Below are 19,112 nucleotides of genomic sequence, written 5' to 3' on the forward strand. Positions count from 1 at the left end.
TACAAAAAGTAATAAGACAAAATACTATAGTAACAAAATATTAATATAAAAGTATAAGTTAATTAATTTCCTAAAATTAAATTACCGACACAATTTACATGCACTTTCACGTACAATAACAAAATACTAAAAAATCTTCGGTAATCCGGTAAGATATGTTTTCAGAATGACCGCACGTGCTCGTATGAACTTTCTGGCTTGAAATGTCGATTGCTGTCATCTGGCTTAGATATCGATTCCTGATTCGACATCCACATGTGTCCTTAGTCGGCAAAGGGTAGACTAATCAACCACTATATATAGTTTGCAAAAAAGTCAGCGCAAGATATTATCATCCTGAAGAGTTGAAGGGTTAAAGGTGCACAAGAGAATGATTTTGCGCTTTATATTCGTGATTCCGCGGACTGCAGCGGAAGTGGTCAGCAACAATTTTTCACAATCTATGTCGGGTCGTTTGACATTTCCAGAATTAACGGCAGGCGCAGCCTCGCCCTACCTGGCCGTCGTCGTTTAATGACGCACTCTCTTGGATGCAGGGGGTGCATATTGCCGCCCTTTTCTTCGGCCCTAGAGCCCGGCGGTTATGGGAATTGGATGACTGGGGTGAGAATATAGGTCACGGTTGCTCCTGTATACACGCGTCCATAGCAGGAAATTAGATTGAACGCTTCTCAATTACGATCAAATTGTGTGGATCGACTTGAAAGGATATATTCTTGACATTTTAATGTTATTTTAGCTTTCAGGTTAAAATAACAGATTTTTGTATTTAAATGCATGGCATTTAATAATTGTTGGTGATATTGGTGAAATTAGATAACAAAGATAGAAGTAATTTAATAATTAAATTAAATTAATTTAATTTAATTTAATGCTTGTTAAAGAAATATTAGTTAATATAATAAATGTAAATAATAGATGTAACTAATTATATTATTATTATAAATTTCGTTTAAGAGGAATAGAAAATTAAACATTTAATTGTGTTGGAGCTGGAATAATTTTAAAATTAAAATTTAAGCTTGCTAAAGAAGAAATAATTTTTGATGAAAAACAGAATTGTAAGAGAAAGACAACTCGACCTAGTTTTGCGATCTGTGCCGTATATGGGCCACTGAGTATAAGGTCACGCAGCATGGGGGATGCGTGCATACGTTTGCGCCGCATGTCGCCGTCATGGATTCATCACGCAATTGTGCGGCTGCGTGTACTTGAACCAGGCTCTTCAGATCTTGCAAGTACCAATGGAAGGAATATAAGAAGAAAAGGTACAACACTCAATTAATCCTCGATTACGATATATCTAGGACGCCATGTTCACAGCAGCATAACTGGATTAAGTCCGTCATGTGTGCGCAATTATTTTTGTAATCTAAATTTTTAGTGTTGCCTCAAAATCTAGAGTGTCACAAAATTTCTATCAAGTTAATCAATTCTTGAGAGAAGTCACACTAACAAAATTCTACATTTAATTCGAAGTACTTTTAATTTTACTGGAATTTTAAATTAAAGTTTAACTATTACGATACAAAATTTCAAAAATTGAAACAATATGAACAACTGTGTTCGACAAAATTGTTTAATCGTTCAAAAATCTGTAGAAAAATTCATTGTCACTGAATCGTCGTCGCAGAAGCCAGTATAATCCACTTAACGACGTTTATCGACGCGTAATTGGTAATTGGCGGTAATACGAGGACCTGCACGAACCAAATTTCCCGTGAAGGAGTTTAATGGAGATCAACGAGGTGGAGGGCGAGCGTCACTCAGATGAGGAGGTCGTGAGAGTGCGAGGGCAAAAATTATGTCACGAAGCATCGTCCGACCGGCTTGTCGCCAGGTCCCAATGTGAGATTAAAAATTTCAACGTAGTATCGTCGTACGTATTAATCCATTTAAGCAAACGATATACTAAGAGATTAGAGATTTTCGAACATTTTCACTCGAACAATTTTGTTTAATAATAACAAAGATAAATTGAAAAATACAAGTCATTGTCTATCAGACAAACTATCAATTATCTTGATACTGTGGCATTTTTATAATAGTTTTATTTTCACGTGTTTCGTTTTGTCATTATTAAGTTAAGAATCGTAACATTCGGAATCAAGGAGATCTTTGGTTGTTTACGAGGATATTAATAGTGCATTCTAATTCTTCTGTTTTGCATGAACGAGAACGTGGCCGAAGCACGCGCACGTCTACGATGATGAGTTATTATTATCGTGTTCGTGGTAACGTGTGTTTTTCTTGGACATACGACGCCAGAGGAATCCCACTGAAAAATTCACGCTGTGATCGCCGCCATCGTCTCAACCCACTCGCCTCTTCAAGATGCATCTTGGTGCATCGTTTTACACGCGACACGCCCTCGTAAATGTGTTCTCTTCACGTGACGGTTGCTCGAATGCAAATGTAATAAGTCGAGTCGTTCACGGTCGTGTTTAAATTGTTCTAAACATTTGTACAACATCTATCGATTTTACAAATAAAGTGCAAGTTAATAGTCCCACCTTAAAATGAACGAATGTAAACTTTTCTTAGATTAACGTAATTTTACAAATATAACTTTTTATATTCATTTTACAAGTTTTCGTTGCAAAAAGCTATATTATAAAAGATATCACTATAATTTTATTATAATAATATGCCGAATCTTTACGAGTTTTCATACTACAGATGGAATTAATAGGATTAAGAATATATATTATAATTATTATATATGCCAAAGGATTAATTAATAATCTGAGATTATAACAACGATACCTTTGGCGACAGTTTGACACGATAAAAAGATCGGTTCACGCTTCTGCGGTTAATTAGGCAATTAAAGGATCGCAAAGGGTATCGTGTCCCGCACGGTTCTGAACCTTTCTAAGGCAGGTCACGGTTCCCGACGAAGTCTTTGGCTTCGCTATCTTTGGCACGCGCCGACGTGGACAGATTCGGATCATCCCGAATTCCGCTTCATGAGTCTGCTAGTTTTCACGACGCGAAGTTGAAGACGCACACGAACTTTCCAAGTTTCTTCCTACGTGTCGACATTGAAGGAAATGTGCGATTTATCCTGAGCAGTTTACTCCGAAATATGGTCTCGAGAAATATTCGCGAGATTCAAATGAAATCGCAAAAATTATACAGTGTCGAGATTAGGAGTTATCTCTTGGCAAGGATATAAAACATTCGTACGGCTGTGCTGACAAAGGGAAATGCACAGTATAGACGTGCACTATAGACCACTAGAAATGTACACGGAAGCGCAAGATGGTACGCGGAAAAGTCGATAAATGGCGGTTTATTATTCCCGATTTCCTTAAGATACCTGATTTTTTCTTCCTGGACGTATTTCTCATTCTAATTATATAAAAGATAAATTGAGCAATGCATTGTACGTCGTATGAAAAGAGTGTTAAATTGTGCGTGCAGAATTTTTAATAATTAAGAAAATAAACCACGTTGTGGAATATACTGGGAAAATATGCCGAGTATGCTTTACGAGCGTTACGTCCGCAGTGTTTGATATTAGAATCGAGATTATTGAATTATTATTTCTATTTATTCGCGAGACTCTCATAATGGAATGTGCATATAAAAACATCCAATGTGGACAAAAATCCTGGCCTCACGAGCCGCGTTCGCGTTCGCAGCTCGCGAAACCGGGGCGTGCGTTTTGCGTCGCAGATTGCGGTCGGAGTAGCAGAGTCATTGGAATCGTAAGTCACTACAGTGTGCACCGAGCCCCGAGAAAAATCGCGCGTGGCACGCATCCTTGCGCACACACGTGGGAGAGAAAGACAGAGAGAGAGAGAGAGAGAGAGAGAGAGAGAGAGAAGGGAAGAGAGAAAGAAAGAGAGAAGAGCAGATCGCGAGACCACGGCGAATCTGCGAGGTGCGTTTCCGGACGACTGTCTTCCCCACTCACTCGTCGGTCCCGGATGGTATCCCGGTTTTTAATCCCTTAGCGATAGATCCTGCGTAATCCCGCACTGTTCACGTTCACTGTGTCACTGTGTCGCCGGCCTTATCACCGCGGCCGTTGCAACGTTTATCACCGCGTCATCGGGATGCGGCGATCCCCGAGGATCGACGCGGTACCGCGACCGGCCGCGTTCGATACGCGAGGTGGCGGCGCGGGGCGACGAGGCAGGAGAGTGAACCCAGGGGAAAAGGAGGAGAGAGCGAGAGGGAAAGAGGCAGAGAACGACGGAGCGAGGGAGATTGGGAGAGATGGACGACTGACGAGAGAGAAGGAGAGAGAGAGAGACAAAGCGCGCGCGATTGTTCGCCAATGCAGCCGACAGCACGACTGGCGGCGGCGGCCTCACCGCACCTCTGCACATCCACCCACGCTATATCGATCTCCCCCGTCCTCGCGCCTCACCTCCCCTCGCCACCGCTCGTCTGGCACCCGCGCGCACCAGGAGCGGCGGTGCCGACGCTGCTGCGCTGGTGTCCGCGATTCGGCGAGGCTGCTGCTGTTGCTGATGATAGTGGTGGTGGTGGTGGTGGTAGTGGCGGCGGCGGCGGTGGTGCTGGAGGTGGTGGTGGTGCTGGTGCAGCTAAGTTGAGCTCGGGTGCAATTGCAGGTGTGTACGAGTGCATGAATGGATAGCGAGATCGCAATGTGTATGTGAGAGGACGACTGGGTAATAGTATCGCCGGGTGGACGAGTAGGTGGGTGCATTCTGGATGTATAGAGGGTGAAGAGGAAGAGGCACACGTACTCCGTCTACGGACACTTTGAGGCTTTTACAGAGATCGACTTTTCACCCGCTTTCCCGTGTTTTCTTCACTTGTAATGCCAAACGCCGCGATAATTAAGATGAGATTAATTACGTAGATATTTTCAGTTAGATTGAATTGACTGCGTTGGATCTCCAGTTAACTCCAGGATGCGCAAGAGATGTCATTGAGGCTTCGAGGTTGTTGTCGAGGAATTTTTTGCTGGTTTTCCATGCGAATGGATTCCACCGCGACGCAATCGCTTGCATAAACAATTAGAAACCGCGCGCGGATGTGTGTACGAATTTACGTAACGTTCCGCTAACAATGCCTGCACATTGCGAGTGCATGGCTGTGCAGTAACTGATCGACCGGTGCAATACTTGGGAGATTAGAATCGTAGGAAAAAGTCAAGCTTTCGAGCGCGGGAGAAAAAGGCTCGACCGGTTCTCTCGGTGTTTCCTTCTCCTCCATTTCGGCATCCATTTTGCCGACGGACGAATTATGCAAGGACCGAAGCAATCCTCTAGGATGCATCTTGTAAATGTGCATACACGTACAAAGTTTTATTGTTTGGTATCTCAACATTAATTTGGTGACTTGAATTTTACGCGTTTTTAGCGTATTGCCGACTGCTTGGACAGATTTCATCTGTTTCTTGATATATTACTTGATAGAACTATTTTTTTACGCTACATCACAAGTGCTTAAGCAATTCAAGAGGTGGTCAAAATGTTAATGATCATTTTAAATTTAAATATTGAAATTTCAATACGGCAGTTTTCAAATGTTACCATCGACGTTTACAAAACGCTCTATAACGTGACAGAGCGGTCAGCGTAACTTTTCAAACAAAATCCTGATTTTTATTAAACAAGAACCATCAAACTAGTTTGCGTACCTATTTTAATTTTACGATACTTTGCACATCCCGTAATGTTTAGTACACAGATATACCAAACATGAAATATCGTGCAACTAAATGGAGTTTCGTTCGTTACGCAATCCTAGTAACATATTCATGCATAAGCATGATAAGTAGAGGCTTTTAGAACTCAAGATTATCGCAAGATATTTTCGTCATCAGTAACAAGTCGTCCAAGTTCTATTACGCAGAAATCACTCGGAAACTTCTCAAGTAACTCGATTACCGCGGGGTTTATTACACCCCGTATTGACTCCTATTCAGACTTAAAGATAAACAGACTGCGGCCGACTTCACTCTTGGACGTTCGCATGCTGCTCGGATTCTATTTACGACCGACCGGCACCGTGAAATCGTAAAATGTGCAACGCGTGCAATCGCGTGTGCGCATATCTGTGTCATGTGTGTATACGTGGCGGAATATCGGTTCTTCCTCCGTTTGAAGAACTGAAGAGCCACGGACTCGTCTGTTCCCGCTCTCTTCCACCAACCTATCATCACAAATGCTCGTCTTCGCGCTTCTCCCATCGTAAATTGGAGTTACTTTAAGGTATATTAAACTATTTAAGCCATATTATCAGAACACAATAAATAAAATAAATTTTATATAAAAATTATTTGCTAATTTTGTGCTATTTTTTGCTTTGAAAATTAATTTTTTTGCTCGAATCGTTAAGAAATTATGAAGGACTAGATAGCTCTAGATTTAGTCACTTTAGTCCTTTAGGGATCAAATTAGCCTTTAGGGTGACTTCAATTCCAGCGTTCCAACGGCAACAAAAACTAGAGACAGTAATAATGATCGCGGAAATGCGAGGTGCAGCTTATTATACGAGCGCTCCGGTCATCATCTTTTCATTGTTCATGCAATGTTATATTCTCTCTTGATGAGGGGATTCTTTAGAAAATTTACGTACGACGTGTGCGGGCTCGACCGCTCATAATGTCGTAATAGCAATAGTGCCAGACAACGCAGCTCGCGTAATGGTCACACAGTACCACGGACTAACCGCGGAGAACCGTCGTAAACAGTTTGGTAGCGCGGTAGTACCAGGCGACGGAGACACAAAGGGGCGAAGTGGAGGAGCAGGAGGACGGAGAGAGAAAGGAACGTCACTTCCGGCCCATTAATGCCGTCAAGGGTCGCGCGAATCGTGCGCGGGAGGCTAATTATTCCCGGGGACAGTGTTTCTCATCTTCGTAGACTATCGTGTCATTTCTCGATCGGTCTCGTAATAATTACGCGTGCTTTTCATTCATGAAGCGCATCGATGAGCACGAGAAAAATCTCGGCATCACACCGTGACACGATCAGACAGGAGATGTACATTTTCAAAGACGATCTTACCTGATTTGCGCGTGATAGGCGGGTGTGGTGTGCTCGGTGTGCGTGGTCAAAAGTTCCGCGGAATTGTTGGCCATGTTCAACGGGTGTCCTGACGAGTGCGTGATCGGCTCTAGTAAGAGGACGCCGGGCGTCGCCGGCGACGGTTGTGGACCTAACAACGAGACGCGTACTTTTTCTCTACCTTCGCTGAAATACAAAAAAAGAATGCGTTTCATTAGTACAAACATGCAAACATGTATATGTTAATATTGACGATGCTAAATAATGCTAGATAATATTTATAACAGCAGTTTTAATGGCCAGCATATTGCATGGAAATTGCAACGTAAAGTTAGAATGTGTTCTTCCTTAAGAACACAATTTCCGGGTAAGTTACTTCCGCGTTCTCCGCTAAAAGTACTGTTTAAGCGTCTTTCAGAGAACCGGCAGATCTTCAGGATAATGAAGCGAAGGATGGATTTTTGGTCTTTCCGAACCTCGCGGAAAAAATGAGCCGAGCGAAATTTAACGATTTAACTTCCGCTTTTGTCGCCACGCCTCTTCGCGTGTCGTGCTGCCAAGAGCGTGCAGCACCCTTCCCTTGAAAACGTTCGCGGTGCACGCACACGTGTGATTTTCACGTACAAGGCGGCTAATCTGTCACTGGTCGGTTAAAGAATTAACGTATTATTGTGTTAAATTTCTCCGATTTCTAATTAACATTATTTCATACTTTTGTGAATAAATAAAGCGACCCGATCTTTCTCTTTATACGTACGTATTTTATAAAATTTTATTCTTCTCTATTCTAAAAAAGGCGTGTTAACTTCGTGAAGTTCTTTTTTATCGAATATTGAGGCCTCTTTTCTGCGACGCAGATTGGTTCTCTCGCTTGGCTCGAACTTCGTGTGACTTGAACTTCGTGTTGCGAATGTCAGAATGTCATAGTGGCTATCAGTGCGGTTATATTAATTTATTATTTCTTAGGAATGTGAAAACGGCAGCTGTCAATTCTGTCAAATTTGTATTGATGAAACATGATGAAATAAATAACACCTTTAACGCCTTTTTTTAGAATAGGATTTATGTTATTTATTATATAATAAATAATAGATGAATATTATTATTCGAAAACATTATTAACATTGCAAAATAAAATAGCGCGCGCATAGCGCGCGCCTGTGTTGTACTAGTATCCTTAAAACTTTGTGTTTTAAATCAAAAACTACTTTGTGTTATTTATAAATTGATATTTGTAATCAGGCTGATCCTCTTTAAGAATCTTGATTATAACACAAGTACGCTTCAATTCTGTCTCGACGAATTCTGTCTATGTAGCGAATGGCACGTCTGGTCGAGCGACAAGCGCAAGTTGGTCGTCTGATTGGTCGTTTGTCGCTTATATAACTTTCTGACAACGTCATCCGCGTCATGCATCGAGGTGCAGCAATGTTGGTGAATTGAGGGTTCCTCAGGAAGCTGCGAAGTAACACGCATGAGGATACACAAAAACCATGACGAAAGAATTCGTCATACGCTACGCGGCGGCTGGAATTCGGATTTCTCTTCTGGACTTCTTGTCATACTCACAGTATTCGTAAATGTCCAAAGAGTCATTTGAAAATAGTGTTAATTATGATTATCTTGTTCTCAAACAACTTTTCGTTTTAATTTTAACTTAACGTGGGCTGTTATTTTTAACAATGACTTTAAGTCCATTTTTATAAGCTTCGCTGTGAAAGAAAGAAGCAATCGACCAGTAAAATATTTAGAACAAAATGACGGGATAGAATAATGAAAAAAATGAATAGAATATAAAAATTACTAAAAAAAAGCATGCAATTTCACTTTCTCTCCATTTATTTCAATTTCATTTCATTCTGAAACTAAACAACAAATGTCATTTTGTGACATAGATGAAGAAACAAAGGAAATGTCACATGCTGAGATACAAAGCGTATATTCTTTCCCTTGTATGAAGCTGCGAAGCGATATTGATTGTTTTAATTTCAAGATATTGATTTCACGTATATTTAGTTTATTCAATCTTTTTAAATAAAATGGTAACCTTCATAATTCATTATCGCATCGCTATAGCTTTCTCAATCAACCTTGCAAAAGACTTTGCAAGAATTGAAGAAATTCCTCAGCTCATTTAAGCAGTCTTGCTGCTCCTTTCGGAAGAATTAACCGTATATCCGCGAGTGAGACGCTTAATTCGTAATAATTATGAAAATTAACCCTCATTGGCTTGATCGTGACAATCCAAGACGAAACTTGACCTTCTTGCGTGAGTGATACTTTACGTATCACTAGGAGTTACCGTCATTTTGGCACTCAGAGTCGAATCACCCACGCCAGATTAGTGAGATATAGCGGTATCGGCGAGCGAGAATAACGACCCTACGTAATTCACGAGAAGCTTCACCGTTTCCATTCTCGGCGTCGTCCGCTTTCATTTTTGCGGAAATCCGTGCTGCACGTGTTGCACAAGTGGCATTACGCCAAATACGCGTACCATCATCGGCGATGGTACCGGTTGCCAACTATCAAGACAACGTATCAGGGCGGTGGCTTTGTTATGAATTACCAAAATGGCCGCTTCGTTATTTGCGCAATGAACAATCAGTGGACAAGAGCTCTCTGTGGAAAGCGTAATATCTAAAGTGCACTTCCATTCCTGTCCGTCTACGTCGGTAAGATGAGCGATTCACGTCTCTCATTGCGACGAATTATGCACGTTGTGTTCCAAAGAGCAAACTGAGATACAAGAAATACATAGTACAACAACCAAGCAACCAACCAAGCAAGTCCCAAAATTTTGATTAATTAATTAAACTGAATAAAAATAAAATAATGAACTAAATAAGACGATAAGTAAATAAATATAAATATAATAAAATTATAATATTTAATAAAAATACAGAGAGAAAAGGAGAGGCCTCTTAACGTTACTACACACTGTGTACATCTGGGAGAACATTACGTTGCGTCGCCTTACCAGCTGCCTGCGGCAGCTAGGGATATGCTGCGTTTATCTATCACCCGCGTACGTCGCACGCTCGTGAAAACTCGATTCGATGAATATCCCCCGGGGGGACTATATCATCGGTTTCAGAAGATGGAGGCCGACGCGTACGTAAAACGATCTCGAGCAAGAGAGAAATTGGCTGCTCTTTGAAGGGTTTAGTGGAAAGGGTTGTAATACCGACATCCCGCAGTGTGTGGCGCGTGCGATGAGTCTTGAAGAATATAGGGATACTCGAGTCAGAGTGCACTTTGGCGAGAAAAATGCCACGAGTGAATTATTACAGCGTGCCAATTATTGCAGCGTGCACAGCGGGAACGAGAAATTCATATAACATTCGATGCAAGTGAAACGTATAAAAACATTTTCTGAAATCTACAAAAATAAAATAAAAATGCAATTTTAAGAAAATTTTGTTACATCTCCACGAAAAAACGTTGCTAGAGCTTGAAGCTGGATCGTTGATTAATAGGGAGGAAGATCTATCTATCTATTCTCTTATTTATAATTATATTCATAAGTATATTCATAATTATAAATTAGTAGATCATTAACTAAACAATCTGAGTCACGTCTAGATGACGATATTTATATGACATTTGAAGAATTTGGTTTTTTGTTTTTTAAAGATTACCTATTCTGCTATAAAATTAATGTATGACCCGTATTACTTAATTAATGACTTAATATAATAAAATTATAATTTTTTAGTTGTATCTTGCTTCCCTCATGCAGTCGGATCGTGCACAAACGATACGAGCAACAGTCCACCACGTTCGCCATTCGTATGGTCGCGACGCGCGAACGATAAAATTCCGACGCGCGAGTGTTCCGAGCGAGGCGCGATGAGTCATTCGCCGATAAAAATTGCGCGTCCGAGTGGGAGTGGAATTAACGAGCTATTTATTTTGCTCGATAAATAGGCCACCGTGGCAATTTCACGCGCCCGATAAGCCACTGGATGTATGGTGTCGAGCGTGTTAACCTTCATCCGCTTCTCCGCTACTGAGATTCCAATTTATCGCTTTGATTATAGGCGCGTAATTATCTGCGAAACTGTGATTCCCGTCGAGGAGCGCATCGAGTCTGCACCACGCGAGCACTTGCGTTCATTTACCTGCGAGCGCTTGAATGTTAATAACTGAAAAATGCTTGAGAGATTCATTTAAGAGAGCAAGAGAGACAGAGAAAGAGACGATCCTTTATCCGCTTCCCATCAGATCAACATTTTTGATTGCAGCTTTTAATTGGACACCTCTTTATCTCTGATCAACGGACTCGTATCCTCCGTACTCGGAAAGGAAGACGCGTATTGCAATTTCGCCGAGCAATGTAGGTCGCGAGATCGGTCTGCTGGCTTCAGGGGATCCTCCGAAAAAGGGAGAACGATCGCGCCAGCCGAGGACTCGATCGTTGGAACGCGCGTCGAGGGAGTCATGATCTTGCGCAACATCCTGCCGGTCGCGTGTAATCGACCAAAACGAGTCGACGAGGAATCGAAGCGGAGAGAAGGACCGAAAACGCGGCGGAGGCACGAAACCGGTTCCCGGCCACGGTCGCCGGCTGTGGAATCGATCCTGCGCGTCGATAACGATTCCTTCTAACGCGCGAGGAAAGTGCGAGGAGCTTGGCATTCGGCGCGGAATGTGTACCTTTCGATGAAGCTGTCGTTCCAAGTTATGAGCTACTCCTCGCGAGGGAGCTTGATAAAGCAAACAGGGAGAGAGATTCGCATGGGGATTTATCCCCGTGTGATAACGACTGGGGATCCAAATCCGAGGATTTGGGGATGTGAACCCTGGATGTCGTGAATGAGATCTTTGGAAGCATCAGAATTGAAGATTTCGGATTACGTTATATATTTATAGTTTTTAATGCGAAGCATTCTTCTAGGCTTACGTTTATACGAACGCATTATTTTCACATGGATTCTCATGGAACAGAGTTTGTCGGAAAATTTTGAGACGTGTATTGCCTCTGTTTGTATTGAAGAATCCATTAAAATTGAGAATTTCATGAAATCATAAGATCTCGTTGCGCAACTGATATTTACTTGAACAGAAAGTTTGCATAATCTATGCACGCAAGTCTTGATGCTATTGTCATTTACGCATAGACGACCAGCAGCGGTGTCTGGCGTCATCAGGCAGTTAAACACCTCGATTCAGACCTTGAGCCCGTGACATCATCATCATAATTGTCCACGTCGCTGATGGTTGAATCGAGCGGTCCGTTATTTTTCGCGATGCTATTCTGGGTGGAATCATTAGAATTCGATTAATTTTCGTAATGATGACACAGCGCGAAAAAGTTCGCGTATTCAAGATACCAGATTTGTGGTGTGTGCGCGCGCGCGCGCTTTTTAGTATAAATACTAAAAGCTAAGACACATATCGTATGCTACTATCGTATGCTATCTGCGTGAGATATCGATAATACTTTTTCCTTTCATCTTTGTTAAGATGTTGAGAGAACTGACACAAAATTATTACTCGAATAAATTTTCCCTTTTTTGCCAATGTAATATTTATCCTTTTTCATACTTTTCCGTGTAATAAAATAATATTAACATCGAAAATTGATAGATTCAGGAAAAATTTAATTAAATTTTGGATATTGATGAAAGCACAACCGAGCAAAAACTTAATGTGTCCTTTGGGAAAAATATATATGCGTTGAAAACAAGCATTTTAATCGCGATTACGTGGAATTTACTCAGCATTATTAATTGCAATTCTGCTGGCGAGAGGACGCATTCTAATCCCAAGACGTGATACTTGAAATTAATAAATACTGAGCCACTTGCCGCAAGGTTGTAGAATGATAAGCTCAGCACGCCATTCTAAACATACATACGCACTCGTATAAGATGTTAAAAGTCCATTTTCTATGAAAATTGTATTCAGTAGGGATCGATAAAGCAAACTACGAGGTGCTACAACTCGTAAACAAGTCGTGATAACTTTGTTTGTGGAAGAGGCAGAATTATTCATGGATCAACGTTTAATTTCATTTTATAAGAAATGTAAGAAGTCATCATTATTGTATATATCATAAATATTCTCTTAGAGGAATGATCTAGAGAGGAAAAATTAATTAAAATTAATGTGCAATCTAGAAATTCTTAGGAACTATCCTATAAATAATAACTAGTAAATATAATATAAATAATAATATAGTATATCGAGATTTTTTAGCAACATAGCACATATCAATCGTAATTATAATTTATTTTGATGCTATTTTTTATCATCTTTCTTTTCCGATATTGCTCTTGCCGTGAGCTCGAATCGGATCGCTTCAATCGTGCGCTTTTACGACGCAACACGTAAAACTTGAACAAATATTTTATCGTGTCGTGCATCTCGCTAGCGTGACGATGATGCTCAGGGAATTTACCAAGAGTCATTTTTGTAATAAAGAGACAGAAAGAAAAAAACCAGACGATATTTTTTATCCGCGTGTCTTCATTCCGTGAGCGTTCACAGAAAAACCAATCTCTTCTCGGGAAACAATTATACACGAAATAATTCATAATTATTCCGTGGATTTTATTTGCTTTACGTCGAAAACGATGTATGCTGCTGCGCATTCTAGATTGACGTTGTGCGAAAAACGCGTGTGCAAGAAGAATAAAATTTATGGTGTTTTTGCTTCTTACGACGTGAAGCAACGCAGGTTTCGTGAACGCGAGTACTTGCGGATTAATCGCGATATGTTTTCCACGTGCGAGGACGCGGACGGTCGATAAAGCTCCCTTTTCACGATATATCCGTCGCAATTTGCATCCTGATGTGCACACTTGTTACGCGATGACGTGTTGTAGTAATGAGACATAAAAAGAGTATCATTTTTTTTAACTACCGAAGAATCGGTAGAACCCGTCGATTTGTCGTCTTATTGTTCTCTGAAGCGCGACGCGGGTTTCACCTCGGAGAGACAACGTGGTCAATTTGTAACTGAGGAGTCTATTTTCTACGGCAACACGCGAGCATGACGTTTCCGGAGAAACCAGGAGAATGGCTGCAGTGTGTCAAGATGGCACGTTACTATGGCGACCACACCGGGCGGAATCTGCGCGTATCTTTCCGCGTGTCCTCTCACCGGTAGTGGCGGCACTGATACCAGCGCGTGAGAGCTATCGAGTACTTGTAGCGCGCGTATCGATCTCTCGTACGATGGATTCCTGTGCTGGTAACTAGAGTTATCCGTAAGCAGCCAGAAATTATCAAGTAAATACAATGCCGCGTGCCAGGAATGCCATACACATTCCTCGCATCCGAAAGACCAATCATCGATCTGGAATCGGTTTAGAACCGGTCTCAAGTTGAACTGGGATCTCAATCTAAGGATTAATTTAAAACTAAGGCAAAACCCCGAAATCAGGCCGGTATTCATGGTCTGGTCTCATATTAAGATCGTCTTAAATATAATCTTAAGATATCTGTTAGCCAATCAGATATCTGTATCAGATAGCTGTATTAGTATCTAAAAGATATACTTAAGACTATCTCGTTATAAGAATGGACTATGAATACCGCCTTTAGAAGGTTTGGAATAAATTCAAGATCATGTATAATCAGTCTAGAAGCAATCTGGGACAATCTAGAGGAACGTAGAACAAATTTACCTGTCTGCGAATTTTCTAATTCTAACAATCCTCGTTCTGCACAATTCTGAGATAATTATAACTTGCACGATACACGATGTATTATGTTTAATTATTAATCAATGGCTTAATTATTTACAATTAGACAATGTTAAAAGATTTGCATTATAATATCGAAATTATTTCTGTCAAACATGCACTTTTACTTAATTCATTAGCGAACGACTGGTGATTTAAGGACCGTTGCTGCTCACCGCCGGTGTTTTTCACTTCCATCCACCCCTGTGGACAACACCGGTAGCCTGTCCCTTTCGCAATCTTCCCACCAGATCGATGCGAGTCTGGTATTAGGGACAGACTAGCCGGCGACACGTTTCGATCGGCAACAATGCGACCTCTCGCTCGAGTCAGCGCTCGATTGAGGAAAAACAGAGCGATTCCCTTATCGACCCGAATTTAAAAAAGCAACTTGGCCCTAACGTTTCATATGCCAGATACAATAAATCAGTCTAGAGATATTTGTCGCAAAGGACGTTCACGTTGGGAATGAAAGAGCGGTACACCGATAATCATTTTCATATTATCGATTCTATATTATTATTTATACTGTAAATCTGGTAGTATTTAATTAAAATTCTGAAAATTATATTTAAATAATTCTCGAATAACAGAATTATTTCTAGAATGGCAAATATAATCTGGAATAACAATGTAATAACTTGAAAATTACTTGGACTGTTCTTTCACTCTTAATTTTGATCCTAATAATGCTTTATAATTTCCACAATCAACTCAATAAATAAAAATGTATGTATTAGTAACTATTTTTCGTCTACATTTACGTGTGAACTATGTAAACTTTCTTTTCACCCGTAAATTCTAGACAACGAACAGATAAGTATAAATCAGGTAACCTTACTAATATCTGCGCTTGTAATGACAAAATTCGTTTCAAATTTTTTCAGAAAACATCAGCTTATAATTATCTTTTCGACACTTAACAAGTAATATTCTTCCAATGTACAGAGTGTTTGGTAATTGGCGGCACAAATGATTTCATACAATATGATTAGTAAACAATTACAAAACTTATCTCCAATCGTTTAGCAAAAAGAAAACCGGATTCTAAACTATTTGGAAAATTCGCACCCAGGGGAAAATGTGCGCGGTTTCCGAACCCTATAAATTCCGTTGCACCCCATAGTCGCTCGAGCAGCGAGCTGTTACTGGGCGTGTACGCACCTTTCCGAACACCCTGTACTCAGCACCCTAAACTCGCAAACGTTTCCCCCGATTCGGAACAATTGAGGGACGATCCAAGATCGCATCGCAATATTCGGAGTTCCTCGATCGCTCCGATCGGGCCGCCGGATCGGACCGGCTCCGGGACGGCGAGGGAACGCGCTAGCGTCCATCGCGCAGCGTCGTCGTCCTGGGAACGCTCATTACCTGGCGGATGTCGTACGCGCGCGGCGTGGCCTCTAAAATCCACGGGGCCGGGGTCGATCGATCGATCTCTCTTTCTCTCTCCCTCGTTTTCTCTCCTTGGTCGAAGCTCCTTTCGAGCGGAACCGGCCTCGTCGTATCACGAGGACTGGACCGCCGACGCGAGTTCGCGCTCGTCGAGAGGACACGAGCGTACTGACGAGCCTTTCTGCTCGGACGTCGCCGCTCCTTGCGCTCTTCGCTTATCCCGGCGCGACGATTGGCGAGGGAGAAAATCGGCAAGAGAGATAACGTCTCGGGAAAAAGGCCGGCGGGGAGTGGGGGAGGAAGCACACGCGTACGTCGCGGCGTTGCGTTAAGGAGGGCCGCGAAAGAAAAGGCGCGGGTGGCCGATGACTGCTTCGTGGCACCGGATGTGTGCGTGCACCAACACGCGGCCGACGTACGACGGTGATACCCAGACGAAGAACCCGCTTCGACCGCGCACGAGTCACTGAGCGGCGCGACGCAGGCGCTCCTCTCTACACGGCTCCGCTCCGGTCGGCTCGAAAACCGTGAGGGTGCCGGCATCTGTCGTCTCGCCGGCGAGAGTGCATGCAATGGATCGATTTTTCAAATCACAGGTGTTTCTTTGTCTTTCTCGTAAATTACAGATTTATCCTGAATAAAAGGACGAACAAATAAAGTATTAGGATGAGATAAAAACTTCAAGAAATTAACGAAATCGAAAGAATTGTACGTATGTTTCAAATAAAGAAGCTATTTTTTGACAATGATGTGAGAAAAAATAAATATAAAAATATCTTCTATTATAATATTTTCTCATTTCTCCAAATATCAGAAAATATTTGATATTATAAGCATTATACAATTACAACATAACGCGACACGTTACTTCAGAGTGAAACTGGAGAATGTCCATACCGAAATCGTATTGATCGAATAATATGTATCGAAAAGCAGGGTTCGTGAGATGCAGGGGGAAACCGAGGGTTAAAGCACGTTTACTGCATTATTCAATAGCAATACTCACGGCGCAGGTTGCAGCTCATACTTCCAACGAGTACTCGTGTCCTTAACACGGGAATCACGCGTGCGATTACAAAACTGACATACGTAATCGTGCGCATAAAGAGTCGCGATGATCTCATCGACACGAACAGACGATCCGCTAAAAAAACTAGCTATCGTTTACGCAAGTTAGCACTGTACGTTTTCTGTATCTCGCCAAGAAAATTGCACGGCGATCGCGCGTTACTGTACTTATCCCAGCCTGGTTTCATCGAATGACTGCGAAGCACTATTGAACTTACTGTCTCAAGACGTTCGTAATCACATTTGTAATCTTATCGTCACGTAATACCTCCATAACGCGATAACGCCGTTCGCCAAAGTATGTGGACTTTTTGCTAAATTTGCTCCCGATTACTCTATTAATCGATACTAAAAAGTAGTGTCTAATCTTTTACAACTCTTTGCGCCGGTAGAAATAAAATATATAAGAAAATGTTCAAACAATAAACAGCAACAAATTCTAACTTGGATATTGCGAGAGCAACAAATTCAGACAATATTCGAGCACCGAATTTAATTTAATTTAATGTGATTATGTATATTCTTTGTATCCAACTCCAACTTTTTGAACAAATCAGGCCTGATATTCCAATACAACAAAAACAAATTGCAAAACAATTGCAATTGCGTTGCATGAATTGAAACGGGTTAAAAATGCAGAGAGAATCGAGCCTCCTTCTATTTCGCGTTATTTAACATTCGCACTTAATCTTGCGCTTATCCCATATAGTATCTCTTATATATTTAAACATATGTTAAAATATATTTCGAAACGTTATAAACGCGAAAAATCCAGAAGATCATCTAAATGCAATAAAAGACGATCAAAGTCATCCTCATGAATGTACAATTACATTTCATTCCTGGAAGATGAAGTCTGATTGAAAGAGGTATCTCCGTATTCTTCATCCACGCACGTTTCTCCTAGTAGCCGGTTACTTATCGCGCGACGCAATCATTATCGCGATTGATCTAGTTAAATGATCCAGTGCTCGCGTCAGAAATATCTACTGACATCGTTCGTGATCGAAGATGAGACTCTATTAGACACGATCATGCAAGGTGAATGCAATCAGCACGTAATACTTGAAAGACTTCGTGACAAACATTTTTTTTCCTTCTCTTCTTATCTCAAGGATTAATAAAAGGAAGAGGATGAAGCGATCTACGCATCTATCTTGCAGAAATTTTTAATCATCGCGTTGCAAAACGCACGTCTGTCTTGCATTCGTCGTAGTTAACTCGTGCCGGTGTCTTGTTACATTTAACGATGAACATCTGTCGAATCGAGCGAGGGCGGAAACGTAGCATGCAGCGAGAGGAGATCGGTGGGGAGATTTTATGCGTCGCGAGGTTTCGAGCGACGTAGCTTCGTCGATATAACGAGCTGATTCGATATTTACGGACGTCAATTTCCGCGGGGTCTGGCATTACTCGGTGTATGCACACGGGTATAGCAATGGAGCGTTATTTCGGTGCCGGGTGCGCCGACTGACGTCACATCACGCACGTGCGTGGGCCGCTCTCGAGGATGCGATTTGCCGCGGTGATCGACTTCCGTGATTGAATCGACGCACGAATTTACAGAAAGAGCAGTTTACACAGTGACAGATCAACTTATGCATCTATGTCATATTCGAGATTTACATAGATATTGTATGCGCATTAACTGAAAACAATTTATAAGTTTTTTCTTAATGCTACATATAAGTTTCTATATTCAAATGCATTAAAAAATAATACTCACTCAGTATCAGGCACAGGTATCATAGGAGGAGGTAGGCGACCGTTGTGGTCCAGGAAGTGATTGATCTCAGGTTCCTCTTGCACCGGCGTCTCGTAGACGAGGGTTTCTACCATCGATCCTTTGCTCGAGCCGAAAGATACCCTGAGTAATAGATGTGATGTTAATTAATTAAGGATCATTATAAAGACAGGCAAGCACAATCGATTTAAAATTAATGAACTTAGTTTACTAAAC

The 19,112-nt window shown here is 41.4% G+C and overlaps 1 protein-coding gene across 2 annotated transcripts in view; it reads right to left on the reverse strand.

Annotated features, from left to right (window-relative positions):
• The window catches only part of LOC105274563, a 61,610-nt gene that overhangs the window by 10,493 nt on the left and 32,005 nt on the right, over positions 1-19,112 (reverse strand). For both annotated transcript variants that reach the window (XM_026973899.1, XM_020034566.2), the window contains 2 exons: positions 18,879-19,019; positions 6,996-7,181 (listed from right to left, as the gene is read on the reverse strand). In XM_026973899.1, coding sequence (XP_026829700.1) covers positions 6,996-7,181; positions 18,879-19,019 — 327 coding nt within the window. The remainder of the gene's footprint in view (positions 1-6,995; positions 7,182-18,878; positions 19,020-19,112) is intronic.

The sequence above is a fragment of the Ooceraea biroi genome, chromosome 11 (genome assembly GCF_003672135.1).
Source record: "Ooceraea biroi isolate clonal line C1 chromosome 11, Obir_v5.4, whole genome shotgun sequence".
Taxonomy (NCBI): Eukaryota; Metazoa; Arthropoda; class Insecta; order Hymenoptera; family Formicidae; genus Ooceraea; species Ooceraea biroi.